The sequence below is a fragment of the Exophiala bonariae genome (assembly GCF_035927105.1).
Source record: "Exophiala bonariae strain CCFEE 5792 chromosome Unknown scaffold_2, whole genome shotgun sequence".
NCBI lineage: Eukaryota > Fungi > Ascomycota > Eurotiomycetes > Chaetothyriales > Herpotrichiellaceae > Exophiala > Exophiala bonariae.
The window spans coordinates 1,870,327-1,896,316 of NW_027042477.1; the positions used below are offsets into that span (position 1 = coordinate 1,870,327).

Here is a 25,990-nt window from a genome sequence, read left to right on the forward strand (position 1 = left end):
TTGACCTCGGTTGATGGACCAGAAGAGATTGAAACAACAACTTGAAAGACATGTGCAAATAGAGAATGGAACTCGAATCCATTCTACCAGCTCGTTAACGATCTTTCCTTGATTGATCTAATTCCTAACCGGTGTGTAGAACGAGCAGCATACTCACCAGAACATGTGATATGCTTGTTGGATTTCCCCCCCTTTTTTCCCACCCGTGACTTCAGGCCTCTGTCCTCGTGGTCTGTCCCTGCATAGGGCATGATATCAAACTGCACGTCTAACTTTGTATCTATCTCCATCCCATTCGCCATCTCTGTTCGTTTTCCAGCTCTCTGGGACATTTTCAAAGCGCCCCGTCCTTCCCCGGGTTGACAGCTCCGCCAAAGCTCCCAGGAGCCGTGGTGAAGCGACCACTCATCGTGGTGCTGTCTTTCAGTATCCGACACCATTTGCTCGTGACTCATCGAGACAACGCCCAATTGATATGAGAACAGGTCACGTTGACCTGATATGCTCGGTCTACTTCCGCTCGTCCAGACTCAGAACTCGTATACCTGCAAACCGGAACTGATCTGATCAGCCCCACGCGGCTATTCTAGCTAGTATTCTGTCTGGTACTTTGCTAACAAGACATTGAAACGGCTCGTGATGAGCATCACCTCTATCAATGGCCCGTCAAGTATTATCATCGGCTATCCAAGGTCAATCTCTCGTCATTGTACCCGTGATCTGTTGCAAACCACTGCAGTTGCAAACACCACCGAGCTAAGTTTCCTCCTTCTTCAAAGGACTATATTATCCTGTACAGATACTCTCATTCTGTTCTCTGCGACCTTTCCTCCCCTTTGCCATTTCTGAAAGACTATCCTGTACCTGCTGATTTTGTTCCTGTATCACTACTTGCTTAGGGTTGGCTGTTTGATCACTATATCACAATACCACTTTGTATGTAACACCATTTGTTCTACAACAGCGTCTTCCTGAGCTTCAAAAAGCTTGGTGCCTTATCTTTGCCACTATGGATTCTCGTTTCTGTTTACAGTCCCAAGGAGACCCTCGCAGGCGACACTCCACCCCTGTTGTTGTTGCTGGAAAACCCAATCATCAGAAAATCTCAACCACAAACCATACATGCTGCTCTGGCAATGGAGTGCATGGGTGCGGATGTGGCTGTCGATGCTGCACTTGCAGCCAGAAACAAGACAAGGATGAGTCCAACAGAACTGCTTACCCTTCTCAAGGGGCTGTCGATATTCCCAGGACTTGCACAGCAGACTATCACATGCGAGGAAGCTCCCTTGATAGCAATAGCTCCAGCCAATCACAGATTAGCAATAATAGCCATGAGGCCCAGCATACCATCAATCATTCCCTTTCCATGGGAAGCCTTGACCAAAACAATCACGTTGACCGTGCTACTGCCACAATTGCAACCTTTACGGCCGCATTTGATACACAAGAAGATGGGGATCAACATCCATATCTTGACTTCATCAGTCCCGTCAATAGTCATTCGGACGATTACTCAGATCTATCGTTCGAGAACATGGATGGAAGTTCAATGGTGGTCGGGTTGGATGGTTCCGAGAGCGGAATTGCTTCGACCCTCTCCCATTATGAATCAGCCTGGCAGCACAGTATGACCGTGAGCCAGGTCATTACAGGGGCTGGTGAAACTTTCCCAGTCCCAGTCGGAGGCCGCAACAACTTCTTGCGCTTGACACCTGAATGTCGACATGAGAGAACTCGTCAAATGTGCAGGTTTTGCTTCCATTATTGACGTGTACAAGCTGAAGTCGGTTTTATTTCCTTTGGGCTTCTCGTTTTATTGTCTTGGGCTAGCAAGGAGTCATATGGGAGTTGAAGCATTTCATCTTATGTCTGCCATACTTTTATCTTATGCTTCTGGGTCACTATGGTCGACGATGGCGCCCTCTTACTATTGAAACCTGGCGCATACGAGGCTGGACGATGTTGCGCATGGGCAATAAGGCGTGTACAATCGTTCACTTGGGGTACCATGCCTGAATTTCTCAATTTCTTTCAGCTATCGGATTTTACTCTTGAATATCCAATTATTGACTCCAATCCCTTCTGTCTCGCTCATCTCATCGTGTGTAATCATACTTCCACTTTCAACTGGTGCTGATCCGATGTCTGGTTGCCCCTCCTCACGACTTCCTTCCCCAATTTATTTTTTGGCTCCAACGGCCTCCCCCACTTCATTGAATGTTTCAACTTGAACCTGCAGAGGATTCGGGTTTGGCAGACCTTTTAACTCATCTGCATATACAATTCTCACTGCTCGAGATCTACCTTGCTATCAGGCCCTCGTCACAACAGACCCTCCTGCATCAAAAGTCCCCGCGCCGCAATATTTCCCACCCTCTGAGTCCTCGAAGCCCTCCTAGGTGCTCCCAACAATGTCACCTCCGGCAATCATTGCACCCTCCATACTGAGCGCGGATTTCGCTGCTCTAGGAGCGGCATGCTCAAAGACTATCGGAGAGGGTGCGGACTGGCTGCATGTTGACATTGTACGTTCTGATTGCTGCGAAGATTCCCATGTTGTAGAGATATCTTCAAGGATCACCTACCCAAAGAACCTTATCGGCTGACAACTCATGTACTTTGAATCACACAGATGGATGGCCATTTCGTTCCCAATATTACCTTCGGTGCTCCTGTCGTCACCAAGATCAGATCACACGTCGACCGACCCAAGACTGCCGGTGGTAAAGGTACATTTGATTGCCATATGATGATATCTGAGGTATGTTGGGCAACTTCAGATTTCCTACCAAACGCTAGAAGAGCCGGCCACAATCCTCCTTCATATTATACGAGTCTAGATTGCTAGGGTCGACTATTACCCCGTTCTTTCTGACAGGTCTCTAGCCACACAGATGGGCTAGTACGTTCCGTGATGCAGGTTGCGATTTATACTGCTTCCACTATGAAGCCGCGGTCACATCGGTCGCCGCAACCAAGCCTGAAGACACAACTACCAAGAGTCCAACATCTCCGAAGCAACTGATTCGATACATCCACGAACTAGGCATGCAGGCAGGCATAGCCATCAAACCAGACACCCCTGTCGATGTTCTGTGGGACATTCTGGAGAATGAGTCTAAGGAAGAGAGGCCGGATGTATGCGTTCCCCACCCCAATCATGCTGAATCATGACTAGGTCAAGTGTTGCATTTTCTTCCGTGCTAACATTTCCCTCACAATCTAGATGGTGTTAGTCATGACCGTACATCCGGGCTTCGGTGGCCAGAAATTCATGGCCAGTGAGCTACCCAAGGTAACGGCACTGCGGCAGAAGTATCCCGATCTCAATATCGAAGTTGACGGCGGTCTCGGCGAGGGCACAATCGACCAGGCAGCGGAAGCTGGTGCCAACGTGATTGTTGCTGGCAGTGCCGTGTTCGGGGCCAAGGATCCTGGACATGTCATTCAGCTGCTTAGAGAGGCCGTGGAGAAGAGGAGGGGTGGCAAGTTATGAGTTTCGCGGTCGAACTGCATTCAACGACGAGGACCATGAGGCTTGGCATTAATTCCATTCACATTGCTGAGCAGATCATGAGATGTGACGAACGGTTGAGGTGATATAGCTTGGACGGTTGCAAAGAGGAGGAATTGGCAAGCGTCCATCGACGATGGAATGTCCAGCCTGAAGGAAATTATCTGTCTCTTGGACAGTGCCACCAACTGCCTCAGGGACGACATGCCGAGTCCAAGGATGGTCTACACACTCCACCGGGAGCAAGAGGACATGCCTCTGACATTTACGACAATATTTGGATAGATCACGAGATCATGGCTATCTAGCTGTCGAGAAATGCTGCCTAGAGCCAGCGGACGGATGGCATAGCAATTGGACAATCATAGAGATATTTGTTTCACCGACCAGAAAATATCTGGCATCTTTGACTGCAAGGCGGAAAGTAATCAGTGACTGCTGCCACTTTCCACTCGTGTAATCATTCTCCTCTGCCTTTGAAATCCATCCACAATATTTACGGCGCCGTCGCAAGTGATCCTTTGGTCCTCGCACCAGTACATCACAATCCTTCGATTTTCATGTTAACTAGACAGCGACGAATAAGTATCCTCCGTGTTATATGGTTCTTAATGCCAATTCCGTCTCCAGGCATTTCAACCCGACATCAGGCCTAGTCGCGTTACCACCCTTTGAGGTTGAGGCGGCAATAGCATTTGTGTGTGACTAGTATTTATCATCCTTGGCAAGGGCTTCTCCATCTCATTCACCCAGGCTGGCCAGAGAATGTCGTGAGCCTGGTCACACAGACGCCGCCGCGGCCCAAAATCCATGCCATGCCCTCTTGGCGGTTCAATCATATATGTATTCCAAACAAGATAACAGTCGACGAACGAACGGCAATCAATACCCACTCTTCCCCTTGACCACGCCGGCCGCGCCGCCGCCCTTGCCATACATATCTCTGACATCGCCAATCAGATGGTCGGGGCGCTCATACGCGAAAAAGTGTCCTCCACTATCATGTGTCCGATCAAAGACGACGTTGCCCTGGGTATGTGTCCAGGCCTTGGGCAAGACCCTCAACTCGGCGGGCGAGTGCGTCAGGCCGAGCTTGACGCCGCCGCCGATCCACTGGCGCGTGCGGTCGCGCGTGACCCTGCGCGCGGGATTGTCCCACTCGTGGGTGGCCTCGTAGTAGATGCGCAGGTTGGCGGCGGGACCCGCGGCCGAGAACCAGTAGATGGCGACCCAGGTGCAGACCTCGTCGTCGGTCCACGGGTAGCGGTCCGTCCAGTCGTGCAGCTTCTCATAGATCCACGCCAGCAGCCCCACCGGCGAGTCCGCCAGCCCGTACCCCAGCGTCTGCGGCTTCGTGCTCTGCTGCGCCCGGTATCCCGACCCTTGCTCCAGGAACCACTTGGTGCGCGCGAGCCCTTTGGTTTCGTACTCTGTATAGGGTGTCACGGCGTGCTGGAGGGCGAGCAGCGGGTTGGATGCGTAGGTCGGCGCCTCGCCTTGGTCCATGTTCACGTGTGTCGCTTTGCAGTGCGTCGGGTACAGCAGGCTGATGGTGCGTGTGATGTAGTAGCCCCAGTCGCCGCCTTGCGTCACGTACTCGTCGTACCCGAGCTTGAGCATCAGCTTGTGCGCCGTCTCGGCGTACTGCGCGAGCGCGAACCCCTTTTTCTTCGCCGTCTCCGAGAACCCGTAGCCTGGCAGGCTGAGCGCTACGAAGTCGAACGCCGGGGCGGAAGTCGCGCCTGCTTCGGGAGAAGACAGCCTCTCCCAGATCTTGCTCGCTTCGATGAAGCTGCCGGGCCACCCGTGCACGAATAGTAAAGGGGTTGCATTGGCTCGGGCGGATTTCTGATAGATGAAGTGGATTGTTAGTGGGTCGAAGCCGTCGACGGTGATGGAGGTCGTGAACTGTGGCATCTTGTTCAGCTGCTTCTCGGCGGCGCGCCAGTCGTGCTTGTCCTTCCAGTATGCCGTGAGCCGCTTGACGTCCGCCAGCGGGGAGCCGTATTCCCACTCGGCGCCATCGAGTTCGTCTGGAAACTTTGCGAGCGAGAGCCGGAGTTTGAGGTCCTCGAGAGCTGAGTCCGGAATCGAGATGGTAAATGGTTGGATGTCTGCCATTTTCGACTCCTGCTACTGGGGTTGTCTTTGTGATGATGGTGTTGATTATACTTGCCGACTCCACAAAACACGGAAGATGCACTCTTTACTTCAATGTTACGGGAAGCATTGATGGAAGTATGCAATATTTGAGCGTGGTCAATAAGTAGCTGGACCCTTACGAGGTTTGTCAGCGGTGGAGGTTAGACGATGTCTGACATGAGGTGGACGGACAGGGGGAGGTCACTACTATTTGATATCAATGACTGTCATCGGAAGGACGTAGCTGGATGTCCCAAAGACCAACGGCTACGATGCACGGGGTAGAAATGACGTTCGGTTAGCTGACCGGTGCATGGCGCTTCGATCAGCGCAATCACTGCCTCGGGCCGATCTCCATCCTCCCACTGCTCTTTTCGACCACTGTCAGCAGTGCCAGGACGTATCGATCTCGGAGTCTCGTTGGTTGTACTCCGTAGGGCGTGATTTGACCTCCACTTTCATATTCCCATCAATACGCACCGAGCAATCATATTGACGAGTGCCATATTTAGCTTCAGATGCCTTTTTCTAAATGCGCATTGAGTCTAACTCGAGAAGAGCCGCTTCAGGGTCCTGGACATTGATGCTGGACTGTGGTTTCGCTCAAGGCTATCAATTTGATCGTCAGTCGAACGGCAAAGCATCTGTCTTTCTTGAGCTATGGAATGGGCCATCACGTTTACAAATCACGCAATTGCGCGTTGCACATCAGGAGGCTTGAGACCCATGAGTACAGGAATTCTTGTGCGGGCGACTCAGCTGTAGCAATCACTGAGGTTGCAACGGGCAACTTGTCTCCTATCTACTCGCGGTCTCAAAATCTGGCAGATCTGTCAGGTGTTTGAGCTCCGAGATTCACGAATCAATTGACAATCCAAAGGTAGATGAAGGAGAGGAGGAATAAGCCTCGATGTGGTCTCATCGAAAATGCCCATGAATGCATCGTCCCTCGATGAAAAGTTGCCAATCTTTGAGAGTGATGGGTTCCTTTGATGATACCAGACCACAATCAAAGTTCCTTAGCGAAAAAGCCTCCTTTGGAATTTTTCAATTTCTAGTCTTTTCGTGCGGTAGGAGATGCTGGGCGACGAAAAGACAAAACAGGAAGCTGCAACGGCTTGGCGGGCAAATAGGGCATATAATAACGGGCGTGACGACGCCGATGAATGATGAGAAGCCTTGTGGAGCTCGTCGAAAGGCATGCCTCATGCTTCAGGCCACGACATGGCTAAAAGCGAGGCATCAATTGTCCAGCATGCCAGTGGCTCTCAGGGCATATTGAGGCTCGCTGGTCACAGCTTCAAAACAGTTTGCGAACTTGCCCAGGCATACATAGGCAGATCACAGTTGGCCAGAAAACCCCGTGATGCAGACTTGCAAGCGAGATCAGAGAGTGTGAATGGGAATGAGAATGAGGCTCATCACTCACAAACCTGCTCAGGGCATCGAACTGGGGCAGGATAAATTGGATACAACAAGGCATTCCATTCAATTCGATCTTGCTCCCGCCCGGCTTGCCTTACTGTTGTTGTATGTCGTTGATCAACCAATCAAAGATGGAACCACCGGTCAGGGACTAGTAGTCACCGAAGTCTGAATAACCTGCAGTGGGTGGGAAGAAGGTAAACAGGAAAGGTGTATGGAGCTTTGAAAGGCAAAGCAGTCGTTTTATTGCACCTAGATCAATTGTTGCGTCCCTAACTACTTGGGGATATGCCTGGTTGCCTGTCAGGCAAATTTGCGACATTAACAGCTGGCCGATGGTCGCCTGAAGGCTGTTGATGCTGAAAATTGTCATTGCATTCAAAGTAAGTATAAGAGCCGCGTCCGAAAAAAGTTCTCTTCACACTCTCTTCCTTCTTGTTCTAGGTCCTCGTCTCCTCAGATCTCGCTATCACGGGTCCACGAGCCTTTCAACATGTCAATTCAGCCCGATCACTACATGGGATCACTCTGCTTCACACTTTGTTCTCCCCCAGCTCAGCCTCGATAGCCCCGTGCCTTGCCACAGCCGCATCCGAGCCTGTCGTACAATCCAAGCCCCATCACCTCTTATCCTGCTGGCGGGCCAGCCAGTAAGATGTCCTTGGCCACCATCATAGCATGGAGATTGATCGCTCTCGGCCCTCATGGCTGATTTCAGCATGCCCTCCACCAATGATCCTCAGTGTTTGGCCACTATGAGAGGGTGGAGATGGTTCATTCTTGGCCTCCGACGCGAATTTCAGCATGTCTTCCACCAATCATCCCCAGTTTCTGATACGAACGCCAAAAATGGCACCAACTGCCCAATGAATGAGCGCTCAACTGTGCGGAAAATTGCACCAACGCAACTCCTTCCCAATTGCCCGCGCGGAAAACAGCACGAAATGGGTATAAGAATGGCCTTCTGATGCTATCTCAACATATTCTGGATATCATCTTCGTGCTTGATGCCATTGAAACTGGGGAAGTCAGACATATCCTCATTCCCAGTTACCTTGACTCATTCACCTGCAAGTGTGAAATTCTTGGAATCTGTCAACATTCAAGATGCCTCGCACAGACCAGAGCTATTCAAATGGTTATAAGAACAGAAGTTCGGCCCGAAATTCCCAAGACCACGAGTGTTTCGCAAGACTGAGTCATCAGAAAAGTCGAGAGGTGAATTCTTCTGCCATTAGATATCCTAGGACCACATTAAATGCGAGAGAGTACGTTTCTTCAACTTCTCCAGCTGCGTTCCTCACTTCTCGCAAGAAAGATAGCTAACTGTCCTGTTGGATGTGATTAGAGACGATGTGAGATCCTTTGCTCCTTCGTACAAGAATGCTGCTGTGGACTCGAACCATGCAATGTCGAATTTTCTGTCGAACAAAATTGACGCCAGCGAAAGGTTTCTCGTACCAAAGTTTCAGCAGCATCAATCTTCGACTCAACAGCAGGACAATCAATTGGGGTTTCTGTCTCATGCATGGGACTTTCGAAACCAGCAGAGGGATAACGACAAGGATGGTTTGTTGAGTCAGATTGGAGCTTGGTCAGACGAACTCCAGACAACAAAAATCGAACTACAGTGGCCAGAAGATGAAAAGCCTATCGCTAGGAGTCTTCTTACGGGAAATATGGCCAACTCTGGGGATACTTCCAACACGAGGCTCTGGGGTTAAAGTGATATCGTTTCAGTCGGGTCAGCGAACTTTATTAAAACCTCGGCGGTTGCTGGCATGTTTGTCTTGAATAGTGGGTACCAACTGTGTGTGCGAGCGGCTGGTTGGCATACTTGAAACGCCATAAGATCCCATGGTCATGGCGGGCTGAAGTTCATGGTGTGGTCAGAAGCAGGGAAAACTATATCATTCGCTTGAGATGAATACTGCAAAGGTGGGGCTGCTGTGTCTCGAAAAACGGCCCCCAAGTGCGAGTGGTCTTCGGGTGTGGGTGGGACGTTCATCTGGAGATCATTGAATTCAGATGTGGCTGGAAAGAGCGTAGGGAGATTGAAGTATGGGTCGAACTGAGAAATTGGCGTCATCTGTGCATCATGTCCATATGTAGGGTGGTCTGAGGTTGTCCAGCTTGAAGTCAGACCGATTTGGGAAGGTTGTATAGAGCTGATCTCTGATGGCGCTGAAAAGAAATCCTGGGTAGAGAGCAAGTTGTTCGAGCCATTAGCTAGCTGAGGTCCATCAGGTACTTGGTGGTCGAGAGTTCTACCAATGTTGCCTCCACTCATGGTAGAGAAATGATCAGGATAATCTCCTCCCACTGGTGGATTGAGCTCCTCCACTTCTTCTAAGATGGAAGCGTAAGTTGAGTCAGTGTCTAGCCTTCCAGTGAACGGCATCGGAAGAGGATCGCCTGGTCGAGTGCCTATGCTGAGGTCGTCTGATGCCGCAAAATACTTCCGCCAGATACTAAAGTCATGACGTACAGTCAGAATGTCGTGCATCAACTGCATCAAGTGCATCTCTTGTGGAGTCCATGAGGACTCAGCACCCATGGCTTGACGCACGTATCGGAACATGTCACGCTTCTCAGGCTCCTGGAAAGGGTCTGGAACACCACCTTCCTTGGTGTCAGGGAAAAGAATTTTGTAAGTCTTCTCCCATTTGGCGACCGGTTCAAGAGATCCTTTCAGTGGTGAGCCTTCCTTGTGAGGATCAAGTAGTTCCCATTGAACCTCGTCAAACCCCTTCAGATAGTCTCGAGCTTCTCCCCCATGGCAGGAACCCGCCTTGACATGCACCTTGAAATCGGTCTCTTGGGTAATTTCGAATCTCTGAAGACAAATGTTACATATATAACACAGGGGTTGAAGCCTGTGATACGCCTTAAGGTGATCCTTTCGGCGGTGGATTCCTCCGCTAGACCATTGGAACCCTCTGCAACATGCATACATGTCTGGTCGACGATAGTAGTATGGGCACATGAACGGCTGGTTTTCGTCACTGTATAGCCTTTCGTCCAAAGATTTCGGCTTCCTGGGCTTCTTGTCATCCTCCTCAGACATTTCATTCTCTCTTTCGTTGTTCTCACCACGACCTCCTTTGGTGTGCTTAGATCCCTGGTCACCACTGCGTTTCACTTTCTTGCCATTTCCAGCCCCACTGTTGCTATGACCCTGGCGTTTGTGACTTCCTTGGGCGCCTTGAGTTTTACATCTGTCAGTCTGGGGAGGGAGTAATAACCTAGGAACACTGCCGAACACTGAGCTTCTTACTGGCAAGTGAAGGAGAGGTGGATTTGTCTTGTAGTCACGTTGTGGAGGCGCTTGAAAAGATTGAGGGTTGAAGGCGACAATTAGGCTAAGCGTGGGCAGTCGAAGTGATGAAAGCGGGGATGGAGTCGGTTTGATATGGAAGTGAACGGGCCCGCACGGTGATACGTCGACGCAGATATCTTTTGCTCTGGTGGATGCGGATTTGCTTCCTGAATACCCAAAGGCTGCCTTGGTCGGCAACGCCAACGACCGATGCCGCTCAAAGACGTCAACATGATGTGATTTGCTTGCTAAGATCTTTAGCGGTTGGGTGAGCAAGTCATGTCTGTTGATTATCACATGTACTGGGATAATTAAACCCAGGGGCTTTCTGATATCTGTAGCTAAGACCGAAGGCTCCAAGAAAATTTGCACATTCTCCAGTGACATGATTTCCAGGTTCGGTCTCACGGTAGGTGGGAGTGAAATGTAGGTAGATGATGGCTCCAGCTCTCACTTGTTGGTGTTTTCAGGACGCTGGCCGACAGTAGCTAGACAAAGTGCAGCCCAGCCTGATGTATTACAGCTTTCGGCACGGCCCCTTGGCTTCAGCTGTCTATAGCTGAATCTTGATTGCCATAGTAGCCCTACAGAGTAGCGTATTAGTCCAAGTCACTCATGGCAAGACCCACAATTATATCGCAATAGCATGGGCAGAGGTATATGTTGCTGGCGGGAGCGTGCAGGTTTTGTTTGGTGCTTTAAAGCTGTTTGAGGAAATCTGGGGTGCCTTTCACAGTTTATTCCACTGGAAGAACTCACATTCGAGCCAACAAGAGGAAAGGCCAAGTCATTCTCTGGTGTTGGTGGGTAGAAGGTGATTCAGAGATAATCCCCAAGGAACCGACTTTATGTTCCGCCCTTCTCCCTATCAACGTGGGTGATTGGTTTGAAAAGCCCAATAGACCAGACCTTGTTCGGGACAAAATTTGAGGAAATACTTTGAGCAAAAGAGACGGACCATCATTGCGCCTAGCTTGCGACTTGGGGGAATGAATCTTTTGTCTTGCCAGACACTGAGGCTTAGAGTCGAGACTTCAGCGCCGAAATCAGCACTCGCTAGCTGGTTGCGACTTAGTGGCATAAGGCAAACACACGCAAAGGCTTGCATCTCAGTCCCGCACCTGCGATAGACCATGATTGTCTGGGTAATAAATGGGCAATGGCTTAGCTTGTTTCTGCATGAGAATGCAGGTTGCAAGTCAATAGCAAGCTGCTGGGTTGGTTTCTGTTCGTGGCAGACCTGAAAGGCTGTTGGCAGGCTCTTTCCGAGGTTGACTTGATGTACAAGGAAAAATCAGGCATCCGTCCTTGATGGCAGGAACAACCCAATCATGACATTGCTGGCCCGGCTCCGTCCCCTTTCGCGGATATGGATTATACGGAATGATGGCTTTTACACGGGTATTATTGTCAGTCCGGGGGCGGTGTGTGCATGAGGGAATGCGTCCGCTGATGGTGTCTGGGAGACGAAGGCCGCAGACTGTTGATGATGTGTCTTGACTGACCACGGAAATCTGAATACACGCTTGGCAGGCTGATTTCCCTTTGAAATGCTACCGACCTCAGGTAACGAGGTAAGTACCCAAGTTTCAGTCTCCTACTTTCCTTCCCTCACAGCATGACGACTTTGCAAAATGGAGAACAGATTACAGGGTAGGCCTGAATGTCACCAAATTAGTGACCAGTAAGTACTATTGGTGAAAAATGGAACGAAAATCCTATTTCAAAGAAATCATTTCCCCTAGCTGTTTAATAACCTAATTCTACACATACAAATCACTCCTCGTCAACAATCAGAAGGTGAGTCCAAGAGGGTTAGCCGCAGCCTTCGAATTACCTCCCACCTGAGGTCGGGTGGAAGTCTTGGGTGCCGATGCAGTGCTAGCCTTGACCGGCGTGACTTTCTTGGTCGCAGCGGTTGGTTTCGAAGCAACTGATGGTTTGCCCGGTGTGGCTGTGACTCCTGTTTTTCTCATCGCTCCAGGATTCGGTGCCGACGACACTTTCTTGACCGGTGCCGTGGCAGTTTTCTTCAAAGGAGTGGCTGCTGACTTGGTGCTCGGTGCAGGCAGTGCCTTCTTCGGAGCTGCACCTTGTACCTTCTTCTGGGGCACCGTTTTGCTGGTTGTCTTCAATGTCTTCGACGCATCGGTCTTAGGTGGTGCCCGATACATTCGAGGACTCGTCACTGTTGTCTTCCCTGTACTCTTCCCACCAGAAAGTCCGAGAGGATTGGCAGCCGTCTGTGCTCGACTGCCTGTGGCCGATGTCCAATCCATAAGCCCATTCCCATAATCCATCACGCCGTCCCCATACCGTTTAATTGATCTATTGATGCCTTCTCCTACTCCATTGATGCTACTGCCCACAGCCCCTACTGCTCCTCCGGCAAATGACCCTGCACTGGACACAGCATTCGAAACCGTTGGAGCCAAGGCATTGGACACTTTGTCGAGAACCCATTGAGTAGCCATCTTTATGATGCTGGTGATGGGTTGGCTGGAGCTGCAGACTTCCTAGGTCCAAGCTTTGGGGGCTTCCGCTTGGGCTGTTCACTGGTTTGCGAGGCGTCGTCAGAAAGCTCCGTTACCTTGCCCGGGGTGTATTGAGCCTGTTGCTTGGGATTCAAGGACTGACGAGTCGAGGTCAGCTTCTCTCTTGGTGGAGGTCGAGGAGTTCGGTTGCTGCTGTTATCGACTGGCTTTTCTTTCGGAGGTAGTTTGGGAGCGGTGCGGACTTTCCAATCAGGCTTTGCCTTAGGGGCTTTGATACCCCTGGTAGCAGTGATATTGATAAAGTCCTTATCGAAAAAGACGTCAAAAGATACGTTAGGCATTTGAATAGATGGTTCTGTCAGGTACAGCCTAAGAATAGGAATCGAACGCTTATAAACGAAGAAATCTTCGTGATGTCAAGCCCAATGCAATTGTTCTTATGTCTCACGGACTGGATCTTGGGCTCAGATGGGGAGGTTGAAGTTATTGGGGGGTGGGAGGCGAAGGAAAACGTCATCCGAGGTTGGAATGGGCCTGAGTACCGCACCGCCACAGGGTTGATGTCCTGTTTTCCTGGTTTTTGACACCTTGTCCCGCCTAATCCTTGTCCAAGGTCCAGTCTGGACATCAATTGACCAGGATTATGGTGGTGGAATGCCATCCCAAAATCACAGATTGGCATCCAGCTGTCAGATCGCCCATAATGATTAGGAGCGGGCAACTCTTCCATTTGTCGGATGTCTCGAGAGCTTGCTTGAAGCAGGACCCAAATCAATGTCCAGTCAGCGCCACATTCGCTGCTCCGTATTTTAGAATGGACTTGGTCTACTGCGTGAGGGAGTCCAACATATCACCAAACTCTTGCACTGGCATTGTTGTGTGTTCACTGCTCACCCTTGCTCGAACGGACCCTGTTTCTACGTCAGAGGTGGCGTTCATTTAACCCCAGACCAGCAACGGCCAGCCTTCTCAAAAAATATCCCAATACTGCTCTCACAGTCCACCACCAGCCAGATATGAGATCAGTCAGATCCAAGAGAGCAGAATGAGAGTACCCGAGAAAGTGTGATCAATAATACGAAAATGTCTGTTGGACCCAAACAGCCAGCACTGGAGCCCGCCGCCGGCTTCTCGCTTGAGTCAAAAGCAAACCGGCCCGATCGCGTGCCTCTCAAGAAAGGCGAATACTCAGTAGCTTCTCGAGCCATCGCGTTGTCAACTTACTTTCTTTCCGGTGCTCTGGCAATCAATCTATCTCAATTCCTCGGTACACCACTGTCCTTGATTAATGAAGACTGGTATAATGCATGGATCGCATTTACAAAGCAGTCGTTCGGGCTGCTGACGATGACGTTGACACAAACATTTGCACCCACCAAGGTCATCATATCTGGAGATGCATCTGTTCGAGGACAGCTGCTCAAGTCCGCTGATGGTAATCTGATATTAGATTTCCCTGAGAGATTGGTTCTTGTAGCGAATCACCAAATTTATACCGATTGGCTGTATCTTTGGTGGATAGCATATTGCAATGGAATGCACGGTCGACTCTACATTATTCTGAAAGAATCTTTGAAGAAGATCCCTATTCTTGGATGGGGTATGCAACTCAACCAGTTTATATTTCTCAAACGCAACTGGGAACAAGACAAGCCTAATATGGCCACCGCATTGCAGAAGTTGAATAAAACCACAGACCCAATGTGGCTTCTACTGTTCCCGGAAGGTACGAATCTGGCACCTAGCACCCGTGCCAAAAGTGCAGCATGGGCAAAGAAAAACAACATGACTGATATGAAGCATGTTTTATTGCCGCGAAGTACGGGTTTGCACTTCTGTCTTGATGAGCTAAGAAACTCGGTGGATTATATCTACGATTGCACGGTAGCTTACGAAGGTGTACCTAGAGGTCAATATGCTCAGGATATCTTCACATTAAAAGCGGGCTATCTCGAAGGGAGGCCACCGAAGAGTGTCAGCATGTATTGGCGACGTTTTGCAATCAAAGACATTCCATTGCACAACGAGAAGGCTTTTGACCTGTGGCTGACCGCCCGTTGGCGCGAAAAGGATCTTCTGATGGAACAATACCTACAGTCTGGCAAGTTCCCAGCAGATAATGGTGCTACGAAATATAGATCTGGAAAAATACTTCGCGGATGTGGACACATGACAGTTCCGATCCAAGCAAGCAAGTGGTATGAATTCCTGCAAATTTTCGCACCAATGGGAATTCTTGCCATGGTCCTGTTTATATTCTACGGAGATCTCCCGCAGCGGTTCTGGAAGAGCATCAACAAGCAGGCAGTGAAATCCGGCACAGATGACATTAAGAAAGCCGGTTTACAGGCGGGAAGACAAGCAAAAAGTCTCTCGACTTCTGCGAGTGGGCTGACACTGGACTCTTTCTTCGATCCCGATCAACAAGAAGAGACTTTCAGATCTGGCGCAATGGCCGTGCAAAACCTCATCACATCACCATCAGCACAGAAGTTGCTGAACAGCACTGACTTCATCCAACAATTCCTCTCAGACCCGCAGAAAATGGTCAACGACAGTATGACGACCAAACAACAATCTTTCATGCAAGACATGGCGAAGGAGGAAGCGAAGAGACAACAGAAAAGGGGATCTACAACAGCTGGCTCCGTTAGATCCGGCACAAGTGATGTTATCCGTCCCCAAGGGGCATTTTGGGATGCTCTCAACGCAGAAGAGAAGAACAGGACTGGCACAGTCGTCCACAGAGGCCAGAAGGCAAAGTTCTGGGACGCATTGGATGCCGAGGAAAAGAGTCGACAGGCCGCAGCCGCACCACAACCTCCAAAGGGGACATTTTGGAAAGACCTCAACGCTGCAGAGGCAAAGAGAGAAGGTCGTCCACCTGCCACGACGAACAACAAAGGCAGATTCTGGGAAAACGTGAAGGCTGAAGAGAATAGTCGATATGGAACAGTCGTCACCCTGTCCAGCAACGCTTCGACGGCCGTCGGCACCATCAGTTCAGGAACCACGAAAGGCTCTGCCCCTAAGCTGGGCCCAAAGAAAACTGCTACGTCGAGCATTGGCCCAATGAAGAATCCCACGAAAGCCGTTTCAATTAGTAAGAGCGCCACCACGGCTAAGGAGCAGACGAAGAAACCCTCACCTCAGTCACAAGCACAAGCACAAGCACCAATTCAGAAAACCAAACCGATATTGACCTCGATCTCTTCAGCACCAAAATCCGCGCGCGCCCCAGCATCCGTCAAAGCAGCAACCACACAGACCCAATCACCAGTCAAACCTTCCACGACAACATCAAAGACTCCATCCGCGGCGACCGCAGGACTCAAACAGAAACTAACAAACGGCTCAACTGCTTTATCAACAGGCAAGAAACCAAAGCAACCCCTTGCCAGCACCATAGGCAAGCCCACACCACCATCTACTACCACAAACACCACAACAAAGAAAGTAATACCTCCATCTCCATCTCCGCCAAAGCCCAAAACCACCACCGCGAAAACCACCGTGGCGGACACTGTTGGTCCTCCTCAGAAACAGCCACAAAAGACAATAGTATCAGGAAAGCAGCTGACAAAGTCTACTGGGAAAAAACCGCCACCGACAGCGACCGCAGCCACACCCGCACCAAAGGCACCAAAGGCATCAAAGGCATCAACAGCGGCAGGGAGTATCGGAACGAAGAAACCAGCCGGGCTGACTGCGAATGGGCCACCGAATCTGAAGTTGAAGAGTTGAATCATAGAAACAAGGTGTGGTGTCAGACCAGGAAAAGGGGCGTGCAGGAAGCAAGGACAATATGTTGGTTTACTGAGGCCATGGGGGATGGTGATGATGATACATGGTTTGTGCCCCGTGTAGTGAGAGATTTGATTCGAGTTGTGGCATTTACTTTCACCTGTAACTTTATCAAGCGGAGTCATTGTCATTGATATATATGTATTGTGGATCTTTAGCACAGTGCAAAGAGCTTCAACTGTCTTTCTAGGAGGCGCGGCGACACTGGCTGTCACATGAAACAGACGCTGAAGGATAAGCTGACGAACGCGCTTTAAATACTCACAGTGAACTGCCCGGTCAAGAAACCACCGGCGAATTGCACGCTGTTCATTTCTCGCCTTCCCGTACGTATCAGATTTCACATCTAACATATCACGTGCCCTACAGCCTCGTCCCACTGATATCAGCTTGACATACAACAAAATTGGGCCTCACCTCACAAGACACCGACACATCACTCGTCAGTCAGGTCAGAGACAGAAAAGTGAGAGAGCTAGCTAGAGCCAGGCTAGGGAAGGACAAAGGCAACACCGATAAACGGCCTGTGGTTCACCTCACTGGCCACTCGCGTTGCCTTGCTGGCTAGTTTGCATTTGCCGGGCTTCACAAATATATCTCAGTTCCACGATGAGACTCGCACCTCTTTCATGTCAGATGACCACTCACACTCACGTCGTAGAGAGGAGCGTGCAGCTCATCGCGAGAGAGAGCAGGAAGAACAAGCAACGGCCTTGTTGAAGAGTCACAGTAAGACTGCGAAGCAAGCAGTCAGGAGCCCCTTTAGAGGGCTTCCCGATGCTGGCGGTATCCCACCCGTAGAAAATAAGCCTCTCCTCCTCCTCCTTTCTCTCTCTTTCTCTCTGTTCGTCTGCACCCTACTCATCATCTTGAATAAAAGAGTCAGCCCACCGACTTGCCGCTTCTTGAGTTATTTTGGCCTTGGATACTTGGACTGCCTGCATCAAGATGCGCGATAGTTCAGCTTCACCCAGCAGTATGGAAGACAGAATGGCGAACGACGACAAGACGACCGATGACTTGTCTACTGAAGAGCTCGTCGAAGGTGCTGTACGTGCGCTGAGCCTGGGAATTGAGAGAGGCGGACTCGAGTGCGATGTGTTGGGAGCTGCAACCCCAATGGTCGAACCAGCAAGAGAGCCATTATTGCCGATTGATTGTCTGTCTGCTTCGCATCTCCATGGGTTAGTTATGGGAATACCTCAAAATTGAGACCAAGGAGATGTCAGCAAAGCTAATCCACATGTCGCAGGCTTGTCAATAGTAAAAATCTTACGCTTTTGTTCATCGACGACTCCTCCGCAGAGCCCTGGACAGTCACTGAAAATCTGCCATGGAACATTGCGGCAACGTTCTCGAGTGTCTGGAGAGATGAACTTGGTGGTCTGAAAGAGCGCCATTTCTCAGATGCCACTATTTCCCCTGAGATGAAGCCGTCACTTGTCATCAGAGGAGGCCACTTCGGTACTTACCAAGAAATCATCACTTGGATGCTTCTTTCATGCCGGGGTTATGGTATCGCACCATGGCCAGACCCCATTGTCGGACGCTTCACAAATGCTTACCTTACCCGGTTGTGTGCCCACCATATTCGCTGTGATTACTTGGTCGAGGCTGCGAGCAATCGTATGGAACAAATTTCGAACCGACAGATCCATTCGGAGGACTGTCGTGCTCTTTGGATGATGACTCCGGCAGATGAAGAGATGAAGCAATTCTTGGTTGAACATGTTGCCACACGTCTCTGGAAGAAGAGGTTGCGAGCAAGGGCTGCTTACTGGACATTGAGGAATGAACTCCCAGATCTCGACCAGGCTATAAGAACAGCCCTGGGTGTCAAGACGGCCGCCCACCAGGAATGGAAGGAGGCTGGTGAGAATGATGCTAAAGGCCGACTAAATTTCAATGGTAGTCGTCGTCAATACGCTCGAGATGCCCACCAAGTATATGAAGCACAACAACAACAACATTCAGAGACGAAGGCCAGCGAAGAGCCAAAGGACAATACAATCATGCTGCAAGCAGAGGTAATTAGAAAGGCAGCCAGAGGCCGGCCTGCATATGCAAAGTTGGATTTGGCATGCATTGGAATGACAAATGCGCAATTTCTCAGCTCAGAATAGATATTGTTCATAGGGCAAACAGAGCTCTCTGTCGTCACAAGCCATAGGCAAGTGCAGTAAAGCACAGCAAAGCAGGCAAATCAGTTGAAAAGAACCTCCAGAAATGAATCTTCAGCCACTTCCTAACCATGCCCAATGTTTCTTGGCGCCTTTCCACCTCTTGATCCGTGATGCTGAGAATCGTACCGCTGATGATGGGTACATAAAGAAAGTGTCCGAGAGCAAAAGTTATACCGGCGACGATCAGCTTCCACTGGTAGCTGCCTTGTGGGAAGTCTTTTAGAGTGTAGTAGCCACCGATGATTGTCGGGATTGTTGTTGCGAATATGAAAGAGACGCCGGGAGTTAGGAAGTATGTCCACCACAGTCTGACTGCTTTACTTGCGGTTGCTGGGTCATGTTCAGCAGCTCGGAGGAAGGAATAGAAGATGGCAGTCTCTGTGAAGGCATAGAAGACAGTAAGGGAGGAGCCTATGAGGGGAATTGCCAGGGCAGGGCTGGTCTGAAGACCAATGGTTGTAGCGGTAGACATGGCTTCTGGTAGTTAGAAGGAATCAATGGAGGTTGGTGTGCTTGGGTGAGAAGGAGGTTAGTTATGTCAGTAATGGATATATATCTACCGTTTGTACGGGAGGCCTGAAGCCTGCTGCGGATTCCGAAGAAGGCTTCGGCGGGTTCATTATTGTGGCTCGTGAATGGAAGAAGTTGTGCTGGTGTAGCAGTGGTGTGAGGGAGCTGTGAGAATGAATAATGTATGCAGTGCTCGTTCCCATGGCAGTTTCCGGTTTCATTCCGGGTGATGTCAGTCCTGTGATGTTCGCCAAGGCCAATACTAGGCCTAAATCGGACGGTGTATCAAGCAGCATTCTTTTTTCATAGATTCTAGTTAGACTCTCAATACAAGTAGCTTGTTCCTTGAGAATCACAGTCCCGGGCCTGGGTATCCCTGCGACCACAACCCCACTGGCATCTCGACAGCCGAGTACGGATTAAACGACGCGTTATTCTCTCTGTGGATTTCGGTGTTGCTTTTCCACAAGATACAGAGTACTAGTATTTCTATATATAGCGGTTATTCGATTCCAGACACAAACCACATGGATAGCTATTCTGTCTCCATCAAAGACATAGGTCGGAAGTAGAAGTCGACGAGGCTTCGGGCTGCAGGTTTGACAGCTTTCTCTTGCATAATTCGTGTGATGATCCGATTTCTGCAGGTCCTGATTGATTGTCAGGGTGTGCGAAGAACCTCTGATGGATAAGGCCCTGATCCAATGGATGAGGGTGTTACACAATGCCAGAACCTCTACAGATGAACAGGTGTTGTTGATAAACTCTCCTGCCTTTTCTACGGGATCAAGAAAAGGAGGTTCTTTGAGGATGGCAGACACCAAGCCGTCCAGGGGCCATGGAGCCTAAAGAACCATGAAACCGCCTAAAAGTATAATGGCTGTCGCGCCTGGCTCTAACTGGACAGATTGGCGATCTGGGCTTGCCTTAGCTAATAAATCACCCGACTTGCGCATTCTTCTAGCCTTAGTCGTAGGCTCTGGGGGGCCCACACACCCCAGACTTCTATCATGAATCTCCTGAAGATATGGATAAACGAGAACCTGAACAACTCAATCTCATTGTAGAGTTTGTGGCAAAAGGACTTCACGGTCAGAAATCCAACCCTGGTGAACCATGAGCTCCGTGCAACACCTATTTGACATTTCCTCCCACGGCCATCCACCAATACAAGAAAACTTTTGGCGTGCCACTCTCCTTTTTCATAGCGCATCATTCCAGAGTGCCAACCCTTGCCTCCCTGTTCAAAAGGTCTCGCGTTTGGAGACTGGTGGACCTTAAGGTCTTAGAGACGACACCCTTAGCCAAAACCTGCGGCTAAAAATGGCTTGTTTATTGCTGCCTACCAGTCACTAACACGCTGCCATCACTAACTGGTCTCTCTGGTCTCCTCCACATTTAACTGCAAATCGCCTAGGATTCTCCAGCCGTGCCATCATCCCTGCTCAATTAAATTCCACTTCCATCTTGATCCTGATATCTTGACATTCACTTCAGATCTGTTCGACGTTGTTTAGCAGTGCTATCATTATTGATACAGGATTCGCACGGACGGTGACCATGCCTGTGCACCAGTGACTAGCTGCCGAGACTGTTTGGTGTCAGGCGAGGCCACTAACTCATGCCACTCACCCAAAACGAACAGCCAAACGACTCAGCATCCTAAGCGAGCGATAAAAAGCTTCTGGCAAAGACGCCACCCGCAAATCTCAAGGACTTCCGTTCACCACGCAAGTGAAAATATTCACTGACCGCGCTGGCACGCTCAGGGTCCACGACGCGCTCACAGGTTCAAACTCAATCCAAAAGACTCTCATCTTCATCTGACCGGTATCAAACAAGTCAACAATCGCCATCATGCCTTCAGAATTCCAGGATCAGCTCCGGCCTTTGGCGGACTACTTTTGGATCGCTGGTCTGGATGCCCAACAACTTTCAGATGCGTATTCTCAACCACGATGGTCCAACGAGGCCAACGAGGTGACAAATGGCATTGATCAAGCCATTGAAGAAGACGTCAATGCTGAACGAGACAGTTCATCGATTTTGAAATCCCCTCGAACATCTACTGGTCATTTACGGCGGGATTCTTATCAAAGATTGTCCCAGCTTTCCGATGAAGCGAGAGTCAGCATTCAGAGTTTAGATGAGATCAATCGACCACAAAGCAATCGAAGTAGCATCACCATCAGAGCCACCCCAGCTACTCAGGCCCCTCCCAATCCTCGCATGTCCAGCGCTTTTTCCGAAGTCGATTTTGAAAAAGCAATGAAAAAGTTCACCACCAATCGTGAGGATTTTTTCGTTGATCTGACCTTCAACCCGACTGAAGTATCAGTTCCCGCAAAACCAGCCCGCTCTAAATCACGGCCCAGAACACAGAAAATTGTCGCCTCCGAAGACCCAAGTTCTTTGCCGAATCGTAATTTTGGAAGTATTCGCCGACATCTTTCCTTCAAGGACATGTCAAGCGCGAAGAGACAACCCTCCATGGCCCGGCGAGTCTCGACTCGAACTGCACGAAGAATGAGCAGCTACAACTCAGTCATTCCAAGCCCAGAGTCATTTCACTCTTCGCCGAATCAGCATCCTCTCACGCGGAAATTCGAGCCTGTATTACTAGAAAGATATCCGCGACCAACGACTGTTGATAGAACCGTTGGCCGATCACAATTCCCAGAGTACGTCCCGATGTTTGCATTTCCAAATGACATCAAACTACTGTCTTCCGATACGAGACCGAGATCGACGTGGCATGAGTTTTCCATCACAGCTTCGGACAATTCTAGGTTGACAGCAGTGTCAGTCACAGTCTGGATACCTGTAAGCCGACAAATTGCAGCAGACCTGCAAAAGAAGTGTGAAGACTGGCGTAGAGACCATATGTCAGAGGCAGAACGAGAGATGGCTGCGTCTCTGGCTGACAGACTTGCTATTGAAAGTGCAAAGTTATCAACTCTACTCACACAGTTACCACAAGTGTCTTCTGGCACTCTTGCACGCGACCAACTCGAAGATGAAATTAGTGCCGTCGAGGAGAAGATTGGTGTCATGTCCGATATGCTCAGACCCCTTCGGCATGGCTCTGTCTCGGAAATACAAGGATTGGCCAGCGGCGAGACGAAATTCTGGGTCCCACGAGCATATGGCGTTATGGGCAAGGACGGGGCCATGGCAAACTTTTGGAGACAGTGGCTTCGAGCAGTGGTTGTCCCAATGACCGACGGAGGCGTTCTAAGAGTGCCGGCCAGCTCGCCAAAGGTCGGCATGTGGCAACCTTTGGAGCGATATGTTTCGACATTGTGCCTCGACGCCCCTGGCCCAGTCTCGTCCAAAACCCAAGTTCAGATCTCTATTCGAGAACTGAAGTTGTATGCAAAGAAGGAAGCCATGAATGAGCTTCCAGGCAGCAGAACAACAGACCTATATCCCCTCTTCAAGACTTTGACTATCTCGAACATTATTCTGTTGTTTGAATATGTCTTGGCCGAATCTAGGATTATTCTCCTTTCTAGTCACACATCTATGCTGCAATTGGTCAGCAGAGCTATCCTGGAGTTGATTTTCCCTCTCGAGTGGACTGGTGTGTACATCCCGGTTCTGCCATCAAGACTAGTTCAAGCGCTGGATGCGCCTTGCCCCTACATCTGTGGCATCGATCGAAAGTATGAAAAGTTCGATCTCCCTGACGATGATTATGTTCTTGTTGATTTGGACAAGAATGAATTACACAGTGTTGCTCCTCCACCACTTTTACCGAAACAGCAGAGACGGAAGTTGATGGGTTTGCTGTATCAAGCTGCTCCTTTACATCATAGCTACAGTGTGACTCCAGGAGCGCCTGCTTATGCGGTGGAAACATTTCCGTATCAATCTTTTGCGGCGGAGAACGAAAGTGTATTCACAGCGATCACCAAAACGACCAATCTTTCGAAACTGGCGAGCCTCAGTTCTTCATTGTTTGGTCAACAAGCTACAACAGACACAATCCGGCGTGCTCCGATGTTCAATGTGTTCCTAGCTGGTGTTCCTACCCGAGGAAAAAGTATTGACGTTCGCCCACAGACATCTTCAACCGCACGCCATTCAAGCAATACCAGTTCAGATGCTCAATCTCCCATTACTGGCAGCTTCCCAATGCCTCCTCCATCCAAGGCTTCAAAGAACGACTCGGGCTACGCACTTCAAACCTCTTTGCGCGAAAAGCGATCTGGGCATTTCGACTCCTTGTCCAAACGTAGCTTTTCGGGATCCGCTCACATGATTCGAAAAGCTAGTGTACCTTTCATCCGACATAATCCTAATCCTTCGGGCACCTCATTCTCTGATATGCGCAATGGAAGTTCGACGTATGCCCCTTCCGTATATGCACAATCCACCCTGGCAGCATCGACGATTATGCCCGGTTTCCATATTCAACCCCCGGTCGCAGCTGAGGGTACATACTGGGCAGAAGGCCATTGTCTACAATGGAAAGTGAATCAAGGTCCTTCGACATGTGTGCTTTGTGATGACAAGGCACAGGACGATTACTATCGGTGCTCTGGATGCGGATTTGTCGTCCACGATCGGTGCGCACATCAGATCACGATTGTTTGCTCAGCGGCGTTCCATCCAGATCAAGTCAGGGCGGCATTTGTGAGATGCTTGGCCAGCCTGTTTTACACCTATCGACGTTTCTTGCAGCCTGCCGTCTCTCACAGAAGGAAGACGGGATCAGTGTACACGTTCGATGTTGACGCATATCTACACAGCCTGCCTCCTGACCATGCAGAGTACATCCAGATGCTTCAGCAGACACAAGCATGGAACGAATTCATCATGGATCGAGAAGAAAACAAGTCGACGCCTGCGGTTGCACTCTTCGACGCCATCATCAACGCCAAGCGTGGACGAGCAGGATTGCTTCGGTCAGGTCTTCCAGGAATTGGGCTACATCGCAAAAGTTTTGCTCAACGCAGCGTATCGGGAGGAGGTCGACCGGATCTTCTGTCAGACACCTCGACACATCAATGGAAGATCATCAATGTCCCTGGCAGTTCTGAGCGCCCGGAGCTCGGCTCTGCCGCCAAATCACGAGACTATCATACAATCATCAGCCGAACACCAGCCAAATTGGAGGAAGGTCTCTTCAAGCAAGAAGAGCTGGTGCCTGACCTGCCAAAATTCGGCAAGAAATCTCGCATCAGTAGCATGATCAATGGGAAGTTGAACGGACTAAGCATGAATGCACCATGAGGATTTTGTGAGAAAGAAACACCACCATACGTTCCGCGCTCAAGGAAGTCAGGGTTCTGAACTCAATCCATGCACAGCTCAGCATTTGACTCTCACTCATGCAACTTTCACGGCCCTCTCCTCCTGGTGAGGAGGTTACCGGTGCTCAACGAACCACGTTCACCCATCCCAGTACGCCATTGTATCGCCAATTGTCCCAGTACCGCTCTTCCATCACGTCTCAAGCTCGCCCTCAACTCCTCCAACCCGCTTGTTTCCCCCTCCACCTGTTCGACTAGAAATGCCACCTGTAAAACATCTCTCGGACTCAAGACCGGATTATCGACACTGGGGTTGTCCTCCCTCTCCGCATCCCAATTGAGCGACGTCGCCTTGAAAGGCATCTTGGTCTGGAGCTTTGCTTCTTCCAACACAATCGACGCGTCCGACACATTCTCAAGCTGTGCTTCCAATGCGTACCTCACCAAACTCTTTCGTCCATACGGTCCATGCGCCTTATCCGGAACCTCCACCGCGGCCAATTCCGTTGCCTTCGTGCGCACACTGATGCACGGTTGCGCCAGAAACTGATAGAGCTTGCGAAACGATCGGACACGCCCACTGGTCGCCCCACTGCTCGTGGACAATGTTTCCGTGTAGGTTACATTCACAGCCAGGACGTGGTTGCCTTCCTCCTTCAGATCGAATCGGATGATCCGCTGCAACGCACTGCCCGGCCCTCCATCTTCTTCCCTCGCACCATCAGAGCCATCCTCAGCACCCACAAGATCCAGCGGTATCGACTGTGAGGGTGTCTGCATCTCCGCAAGGATTTTCATCCCCGTCACCTGTTTAGTTGTCGTCTTGCCCGGTTGCAGCTCATTGTTTGCACATAACGCGCAAGAGAAAGTCTCGCCCACGTGTGCAGATCCGAACGAAGGTGGGAGACCTAGGTTACTGGATAAGATAAATTCCTGATCTGAATGTGGGGACGGATATGCTAGGGCGGCCTCATGGTTGACCTTGATGGCACATTCTCTCGGGAGGGGATGCTGTTCTGCTAGTGACGGTCGTGATAATCTAGATTTGGAAGAGAAAGACATCGGATTAGGTCAATCAGGACTCGGTGTGGCATTGTAACAGACAGACAACTGTGTAGCCAGCCACACGCTTCAACATACCTTAAAACTAATCGTTTGATTCACCGCCAAAAAGTTAGATAATGTTCTTGTAATGGGGCTCAACAAATATGATTTTTCCAATTCCCTAGTCTCCTCCTGGTTTTTTCGCCCTTTGTCGCCATTTTTGTTTATCGATTTCATATAGAGCTTACATACCTTTCAAGGATACAGAATGAGGTTCCTTCGGGAAGTTGCCC

At 50.0% G+C, this 25,990-nt stretch overlaps 8 protein-coding genes across 8 annotated transcripts; 4 read left to right on the plus strand and 4 right to left on the minus strand.

Moving 5' to 3' along the window:
• Window positions 1–2,414: 2,414 nt before the first annotated feature.
• On the plus strand, window positions 2,415–3,499 carry LTR84_005190 (uncharacterized protein; the record flags this gene model as incomplete). The annotated part of the gene is made up of 4 exons (XM_064848762.1): window positions 2,415–2,528; window positions 2,636–2,764; window positions 2,890–3,141; window positions 3,230–3,499. 4 exons carry the CDS (start codon window positions 2,415–2,417, stop codon window positions 3,497–3,499), a joined length of 765 nt encoding a protein of 254 aa, XP_064711386.1.
• A 900-nt stretch (window positions 3,500–4,399) lies between these two features.
• LTR84_005191 (uncharacterized protein) lies at window positions 4,400–5,638 on the minus strand (the record flags this gene model as incomplete). The annotated part of the gene is made up of 1 exon (XM_064848763.1): window positions 4,400–5,638. One exon carries the CDS (start codon window positions 5,636–5,638, stop codon window positions 4,400–4,402), a length of 1,239 nt encoding a protein of 412 aa, XP_064711387.1.
• A 6,558-nt stretch (window positions 5,639–12,196) lies between these two features.
• On the minus strand, window positions 12,197–12,877 carry LTR84_005192 (uncharacterized protein; the record flags this gene model as incomplete). The annotated part of the gene is made up of 1 exon (XM_064848764.1): window positions 12,197–12,877. One exon carries the CDS (start codon window positions 12,875–12,877, stop codon window positions 12,197–12,199), a length of 681 nt encoding a protein of 226 aa, XP_064711388.1.
• A 1,104-nt stretch (window positions 12,878–13,981) lies between these two features.
• Window positions 13,982–16,642, plus strand: LTR84_005193 (uncharacterized protein; the record flags this gene model as incomplete). The annotated part of the gene is made up of 1 exon (XM_064848765.1): window positions 13,982–16,642. One exon carries the CDS (start codon window positions 13,982–13,984, stop codon window positions 16,640–16,642), a length of 2,661 nt encoding a protein of 886 aa, XP_064711389.1.
• Window positions 16,643–17,650: 1,008 nt separating this feature from the next.
• LTR84_005194 (uncharacterized protein) lies at window positions 17,651–18,825 on the plus strand (the record flags this gene model as incomplete). The annotated part of the gene is made up of 2 exons (XM_064848766.1): window positions 17,651–17,886; window positions 17,955–18,825. The coding sequence occupies 2 exons, from the start codon at window positions 17,651–17,653 to the stop codon at window positions 18,823–18,825; spliced, it is 1,107 nt and encodes a 368-aa protein (XP_064711390.1).
• Window positions 18,826–18,859: 34 nt separating this feature from the next.
• On the minus strand, window positions 18,860–19,357 carry LTR84_005195 (uncharacterized protein; the record flags this gene model as incomplete). The annotated part of the gene is made up of 1 exon (XM_064848767.1): window positions 18,860–19,357. One exon carries the CDS (start codon window positions 19,355–19,357, stop codon window positions 18,860–18,862), a length of 498 nt encoding a protein of 165 aa, XP_064711391.1.
• A 1,895-nt stretch (window positions 19,358–21,252) lies between these two features.
• Window positions 21,253–24,633, plus strand: LTR84_005196 (uncharacterized protein; the record flags this gene model as incomplete). Its single annotated transcript, XM_064848768.1, has 1 exon — window positions 21,253–24,633. The coding sequence occupies one exon, from the start codon at window positions 21,253–21,255 to the stop codon at window positions 24,631–24,633; it is 3,381 nt and encodes a 1,126-aa protein (XP_064711392.1).
• Window positions 24,634–24,740: 107 nt separating this feature from the next.
• On the minus strand, window positions 24,741–25,715 carry LTR84_005197 (uncharacterized protein; the record flags this gene model as incomplete). The annotated part of the gene is made up of 1 exon (XM_064848769.1): window positions 24,741–25,715. One exon carries the CDS (start codon window positions 25,713–25,715, stop codon window positions 24,741–24,743), a length of 975 nt encoding a protein of 324 aa, XP_064711393.1.
• Between the last annotated feature and the right edge of the window lie 275 nt (window positions 25,716–25,990).